General features: G+C 47.4%; 2 protein-coding genes across 3 annotated transcripts in view; one reads left to right on the top strand and one right to left on the bottom strand.

The window, feature by feature from the left end:
- The window catches only part of LOC135102087 (cAMP-dependent protein kinase inhibitor gamma-like), a 200725-nt gene that overhangs the window by 159584 nt on the left and 33641 nt on the right, over window positions 1–7500 (top strand). The gene's annotated exons all lie outside the window — the stretch shown is intronic.
- Window positions 1–7500, bottom strand: part of LOC135101763 (chaperone protein DnaJ-like) — a 35055-nt gene that overhangs the window by 451 nt on the left and 27104 nt on the right. Inside the window, exon 4 of the mRNA XM_064006053.1 lies at window positions 1221–1358. Within this exon, the coding sequence (XP_063862123.1) occupies window positions 1221–1358 (138 nt within the window). The remainder of the gene's footprint in view (window positions 1–1220; window positions 1359–7500) is intronic.

Here is a 7500-nt window from a genome sequence, read left to right as displayed (position 1 = left end):
TGCTGCCCCCCTCACCCTCCCCCTCACTCTCATCTTCACCTCTAACTCTCTTCCTCCTTCCCCCATCCCCTCTCTCTCCATCCTTCATCCATCCTTCCCCCAGTCCCCTCCCCTCTCTCCATCCTATCCCTCATCCCCCAGCCCTCACCTCCACCCATTCTTCCTACCCATTATTTACACCCCCTTTACGCTTCCCCAGCCCTTCCCTCCCCCTCCATCCCAGTCCTCCCTCTTTCTCTGCATTTGCCTATCGTCTGCCTTACATAATATTTCAATCCTTTCCTCTCACCCCTCTCCTGCCTTTATCTCTTTTACATTCCTTTTATTCATTCCCCCAGCACTTCATTCTCCATCCGCACTCCCTCCATCTCTTATGCACTTTATTGTTGTCACCTTACGTATTATTTCGATTTCTTTATCTCTTCTTCCATTCCAGCACCCCTTCCCTCTCTCATCCAGTATTTCCTCTGTAACCATTTTAATCACTCCTAACTTTCCTTTCGCTACATCTGTATTGCTTCCTCTGCACTTCCTTATTCATCACATACCGAAACTAAGAGGTCAACATTCAGTCACCACTCAATAGTCAACAGTCTTCTCCCAGAGGTACACCTGCTGCTTCTCGTCCATGTCTATCTCCCTCTCTCCCATCAACCATAGCCCATCCTTCCGGTGTATCATTATCCTCCTCCCATTCTTATCCTTTCCTAGTTGTATTTAGTATCAAACCTCCTTCCGCTGCTACGACCATCTACGCAGTATCCCATCTTTTCTGTCACCTTCGCTTACACTCCTTCGTCAATCCTTCTGTCCACCTTTATCCTTTCCACTCCCCTTTCTTCTATCTTCACCACCGTACTTACTTCCCCTCTTCCCTCCACCCACCATTCCTCTCACTATTCCCTCTCCTCCTTCCACTTCTCTTCTCTCATGCTTCTCTCTTTTCCTCCCTCCACCACCCTCACACTCCCCATTACTTTCATCACCACCTGCACGTTTCTCCCCTCTTGCCTCCACAGTCACCCCCACACTTCCCTTCCCTCACCCCTCCAACATCACCCTTTCCCTTCCCTACACCATCCACCTACCACCTCCCTCACACACACACACACACACACACACACACACACACACACACACACACACACACACACACACACACACACACACACACACACACACACACACACACACACACACACACATCCTTCAGCCATTACCCTCACACTCCCCCAGCTCATCTCTCCAACATTGCCCTCACACTTCCCTCCTCCCTCCACCACCACCAGCACCCTCACACCCTCACAACCCCGCTGCTCCCCCCGCACCTCTCCCTGCCAAGAAGCATTTGCCTTTACCTGCATAAATGAATACAAATGAGAACCATTAATTAGCATTGCGGAGGACAGAGTGGAGAGGGAGAAGAGAGAGAGTGGAGAGGGATTGGGAGAGAGAGAGAGAGAGAGAGAGAGAGAGAGAGAGAGAGAGAGAGAGTCGAGAGGGACTGGGAGAGAGAGAGAGGAGGGGAGAGTAAGTGTGTGGCACAGAGAGAGAGGGCGGCTAGCTCAGGAAATTGGCCAGGGAGAGGACAGAGATGGGGAGGTTTTCATTAATCGTGTGTGTGTGTGTGTGTGTGTGTGTGTGTGTGTGTGTGTGTGTGTGTGTGTGTGTATGTATGTATGTATGTGTGTGTGTGTGTGTGTGTGTGTGTGTGTGTGTGTGTGTGTGTGTGTGTGTGTGTGTGTGTGTGTGTGTGCCATGACGAAATGGTATTAAGGAAGAGATATACCACGAACGCCCTCCTCCTCCTCCTCCTCCTCCTCCTCCTCCTCCTCCTCCTCCTCCTCCTCCTCCTCCTCCTCCTCCTCCTCCTCTTCCTCCTCCTCCTTTTCCTCCTCCTCCTCTGCAAAAAATATATGCAATAATTACCCTGATATCGTAATATAAAAATAACCATCAATTTAATTTTTTTTACGGCCAGCACGGGGAAAAAGAAGCGAGTTGTCACGTGTCTGATGTCAGGGAGGGAAAGGTATGGAGTCCAGGGGAGAGAGAGAGAGAGAGAGAGAGAGAGAGAGAGAGAGAGAGAGAGAGAGAGAGAGAGAGAGAGAGAGAGAGAGAGAGACTGTAGAAGTGCAATGACCGTTTACTACTACTACTACTACTACTACTGTTGCAAAGAGGATCAAATCAGTACCAAAGATGAGATAGAGACACGAAGGGAAAGTAATCAGATTACTGTAGAATCGAGAAAACGAGATAATATTCTGCACCAATGAACAGTCACGATATCTTTCATAATCACAGGTTAGGTTAGGTGAGGTAGTTAGGTTAGGTTAGATGAGGTTTAGTCGAGTTAGGTTAGGCTGTTATGTAGGTCTGGTCAGATCAGGTCTGGTTAAGTTAGGTTAAGTTAGATAGGTCAGGTAAGATCGAGTCTGGTCAAGTTAATTTAGGTTAGGTTAAGTTACGTCAGATCAGATTTGGTTAGGTTAGGTTAGATTAGTTTGTGAAATGTTACTTTGCTTCTGACCATGATCCTATATATCTAGAGAGAGAGAGAGAGAGAGAGAGAGGGACAGCAAGTAGTACCAGATGACCTGCAGTAAGGAGTGAACACGCCTGCACTTCACATTCACACTCACCACGCCATCTGCAGCTCGTCGCGCCCCTGTCACCTCCCCTACGTCAGCGGCGCCTTATTATTTATAGCTCTGGGATCACGCGCTCGGGTGTCACGCCTTCCTGCTCACCCTGCGGCCAGGCAACCCCGCCAGGAGGAGGAGGAGGAGGAGGAGGAGGAGGAGGAGAAGGAAGAGGAGCGTTAATTAATAGATAGGCAAAGGTAGATATATCAGGAAAAATTAAGAATATAGACTAAAATTTAAAAAAAAATAAGAAAAAAAAATAGAGAAATTAAGAAAAAAGAATGTACAGAGAGAGAGAGAGAGAGAGAGAGAGAGAGAGAGAGAGAGAGAGAGAGAGAGAGAGAGAGAGAGAGAGAGAGAGAGAGAGAGAGGTGAAGAAAAACAAAAATGGTAAAGATGACTGAGGTTTATGAGAAAAAAAAAAAAAGATTGTGAAGGTGAAGGAGTAGGAGTTGGAGTAGGAGGAGGAATTTTAACAGATACACAACGATAGACAGAATATGAAAGATAAAATAACAAATTACATAAGAACAAGAACAAGTAAAAGAATCAGTAGGAAAACAAGTAAAGGCAAAATTATGAAGAAAAAAAAAACATAGAGAACATAAAAGCATATTGAAATTTTGTCTGAGAGAGAGAGAGAGAGAGAGAGAGAGAGAGAGAGAGAGAGAGAGAGAGAGAGAGAGAGAGAGAGAGAGAGAGAGAGAGAGAGAGAGCGCACCCAGTGTCCCATAAAAGGCCTAGCTGGAGAACCCGTCTGTTGCTCCGCTTGCGTGTTCGTGTCCGTCGCACATCACGCGGCTCTCCGGGGGACTATGGGGCGTCTGGCTGGCGGGGCGAGGAAGGAGGAGGCCGGCGGAAGGAGTGGAGGAAAGGAGGGAAGGAGGTAATGGAGGGAGGAAGCATCGATCTGTGGCCACGGTAAAAAACTCCTCGAGGCGTCCCTGGAATTGACTCACGGTGACGAAGGCGGCGCTGGGGATTAGCTGTGTGTGTGTGTGTGTGTGTGTGTGTGTGTGTGTGTGTGTGTGTGTGTGTGTGTGTGTGTGTGTGTGTGTGTATGTTGTTACTCGTGGTAGTGGTGGTGGTGGTGTCATCATCAGTAGTAGTAATAAATCTTATAACGGTGATGAAGGTTGTGGTGCAGGGGAGAGGAATGACAGTGGTAGTAGTGGCAGGTGGAACCGGAATGTGTTGGCGGTGGTGGTGGTGGTAGTGGTGGTGGTGGTGATGCAGACGGCACATAATGAACATAATGAAGCCTTAGTGTTGCAGGTGAAGGAAGTAGTGGTGGTAGTGGTAATGGTGATAGTGATGGTGATAGTGATGGTGGTGGTGGTGATGATGGTGGTGACAGTGACCTAGGCAACCTCGCTCCTCTCATCTCCTCCCTCTTCCTTTCCTTTTTCCACCCTTCTCTTCTCCTTCTTCCTCTTCTCTTCTCCTCCCACCTCCTCTTCTCCTCCTACCAACTCTTCTCTTCTTCTCCCTCTTCCCTTTCTCTTCTATTGTCTCCTCTCATCTCCCTCATTTTCGTCTGTGTTATCCATTCCCCTCACTACACCAGATCACTTAAACCCAACAAATAGCCTTTTAAGAACTACTACTACTACTACTACTACTACTACTACTACTACTTGTTTCTCCTTTGTGTTAACTAGTGTTCCTCCTCCCCTTTCATTTCTTCAGCCTTATCTCCTCGTGTTCCTGAGGGAGGGACGACAGGTAAAGGTATACAGACAGGCAGCGTGTTCATTAAGCTTATCCATCCATCCACTCCTTCCATTCCTTCCCTTATCCACCCTCGACCTTCCATACACAGCTAATCATACCTATTTTTACTTTCCCTACTGCCTCTTCTATGGGTACTGGCCGTCCTTCATCACGCCCTCATCACGCCCATCTTATGTATATCTTCCCAAGGGATGGACGCCTTTCACCTGTTCACTGTTATCATGTGCTTCTCCTTCTCGTCCTTTCGTCTCCTTCATTACCTCTTCTTTGTTGTTATGATTCGTCTTCTCATTTGTCCTGAGTCCTCGTCCTCCCTTTCGTTGTTTTTTTTTCTTTTTCTTCTTCTTTTTCTACCTCCTACCATTTTCCCTTCTCCTCCTCCTCCTCCTCCTCCTCCTCCTCCTCCTCTTGTGATGATTTATGACATAACTATTTTACTCGTCCGTTTTAATATTAGTTTATGAGTTCACTAATTAATTTACTCTCTCTCTCTCTCTCTCTCTCTCTCTCTCTCTCTCTCTCTCTCTCTCTCTCTCTCTCTCTCTCTCTCTCTCTCTCTCTCTCTCTCTCTCTCTCTCTCTCTCTCTCTCTCTCTCTCTCTCTCTCATGACGTCATCTATTGCAGTAACTTATGATTCTTGAAAACTTCCGAAGCCGCGCGATAACTTTGTGGTGTTAGGGACGAGGAGAGTGAGAGTTGTGGGGAGTGAGAGGAGAGGAGGGGAGAAGAGAGGAGTGCGGCAGGTGTGAAAGTTGGGGAGTGTGTGATGGTTGATGGCCATTTAGAGCAATTAATGGGGAGGAGATGTGAGGGTGGTGGGGGAGAGAGGACGGGAGATAGAGGGAGAGGGTTGTGATGGCTGGGAAGTGAGGAGTAAGAGGAATGCGGGTTTGAGTGTGTGTGTGTGGGTGGGTGGGTGGGTGGGTGAGTGGGTGGGTGAGTGGGTGAGTGAGTGGGTGAGTGTGTGGATGGGTGGGTAGGTCGAGCAAATATAGCCTCTTGATTGCTGTGGAAATAGTAATGCAGTATTCAGTGTCCCTAAGTGAATTAATTGGTAAATACGTAAGCCTTAATACGAGGTGAATTAAGTAAAGTATATAAATAAATTACCTGGTTCTCCTTAGTCCAGTATTTACTCTACTACTAGTACACCTGGCTACATCCCAACCTAACCTAATCCCTGTTACATGAAAACATCACATAAGAGAAGCGCAATAAACCAGCAGGCCTACACATGGCAGTCCCTCTATAAAACCCTGTCTATAAGAACATAAAGGAAGCTGCAGGAAACCATCAGACCAACACGTGGCAGTCCCTGTTATCCCTGTCCACAAAATTAATGAATAATTCTTAAAACCTTGTGTTGACTAACCATTAACAACCTGATTACTGAGTCTATCCAAGTCATCTGCCATCGTATTTGAAGACCAATTTCTTCCTATCTTCTTTTTAAATCTAGCTTCATTAAACTTGACCACGTTACTCGCACACAATTAGGGGAGACGAGGTGAAGAAGAGGAGAGAAAACAGTAGTAGGAGGAGGAAAAGACAGAGATGAGGAAGAGGAGAAGCAGGAAGAGAAAGAGGAGACAGAGGGAGGAGTTGGTGGGAAAAGGGAACCGTAGGAGGATTTTGAGAATCAACTAACTCCCTTGGGTGGAGATGTGGAGAGAAGGAGGAGGAGGAGGAGGACAACGACGACAACGGGGACAGGACAAATGCAGTGTCTTCTCTCCTTACATCGTCTCTTCTTTCCCCTTCTTTTATCTCCAGTCCTCATTCCCTTTTTCGTTCACGCCTTCAGCGACTTTCCTGCGTTCCTTACACTTTTGAATCCAACGCTGTGCCCCTTTAAGTCTAAACTCCCTATGAATATACTATATAACAGCCTCAGCCCAGCAAAATAAAGGGTTGTTTGGTTAGGTTAGGTTAGCTTAGGTTAGATTAGGTTAGGTTAGCTTAGGTTAAGTAGAGTTAGGTTAGGTCAAGTTAGCTTAGGTCAAGTTAGGTTAGCTTAGATTAGCTGGGGTTAGCTTATGTAAGTTGGCTTAGGTTCAGTTAGCTTAGGTTAGGTTAGCTTAAGTTAGGTAAATTAAGGTTAAGTTAGGTGAGGTTAGGTTAGGTGCCTGAAACCCATACAACTTCACTCAATTATCGCCCTTATCGCCACTCCATCTCCTCCTCCTCCTCCTCCTCCTCCTCCTCCTCCTGCTCTCTATAACCGCACTCCCAACACAAACCTCCAATCTCCCTTCGTCAGCGTCGCCTGCGTGGCCTTCGTCAGCCCCTCAGTGTCGTCCACCTCGTCTGAAACTAAGATCATGTCCAATATTTGCGTGCCCAGCGTCCGCCAGCCCCTCGAGGCCCCGGCGGCGGAAGGCGCGTCAGCTGCAGGTGTGTGGCGCCTTAAAATATTATGCAGGCAGACACCTTGATACTGAAGGAGGAGGTGGAGGGGAAAGCGGTGGTGGTGGTGGTGGAGCAGGAGGGGGAGAAATTCAGTCATGATAGACTTAGAGATGAAGCAAGAGGAGGAAGAGGAGGAAGAGGAGGAGCAAGAGTGCTTTAATGCCACGCAGGCTTAGAGAGAAGGGGGAAAGAGGGAACAGAAATGGGTGAGAAGGGAGTGCATTCAGAAAGAGGACGGAGTAAAAGAGGAAGAGGAGGAGCAGGCAGTGGGAAAAAGTGGAAGACGGAATGGTGGAAGGATATTAAAGGGAAGAGAAATGGAAGAGGAAAAAGCAGCGTGCTTTTATGGCAGATTCAGAGAGGAGGGAAGAGGAAAGAGGAGACTGCAGATGGAAAGAAATGAGATGGATGTGTTGGGAGGGTTGGCGCAGAGAGAGAGAGAGAGAGAGAGAGAGAGAGAGAGAGAGAGAGAGAGAGAGAGAGAGAGAGAGAGAGAGAGAGAGAGACAGAGAGAGAGGGAGATGTACATACGCATAAATAAACAGGGGAGGAGGAAGATCTTAATTTAGATAAATGGAGTTCATGTCTGTGTACACCAATTTATGTACGTAATGTGCGTTTCCGTGTGTGCGTGTACGTTTTAGCATGTGTACGTATGTGTGTGCGTGTGTGTGTGTGTGTATGTGTGTGTGTGTGTGTGTGTGTGTG

Source organism: Scylla paramamosain, chromosome 7, assembly GCF_035594125.1.
Source record: "Scylla paramamosain isolate STU-SP2022 chromosome 7, ASM3559412v1, whole genome shotgun sequence".
NCBI classification, from domain to species: Eukaryota; Metazoa; Arthropoda; class Malacostraca; order Decapoda; family Portunidae; genus Scylla; species Scylla paramamosain.
Note: the sequence above shows the minus strand (reverse complement) of the source record. Positions and strands in the feature narration are given on the sequence as shown.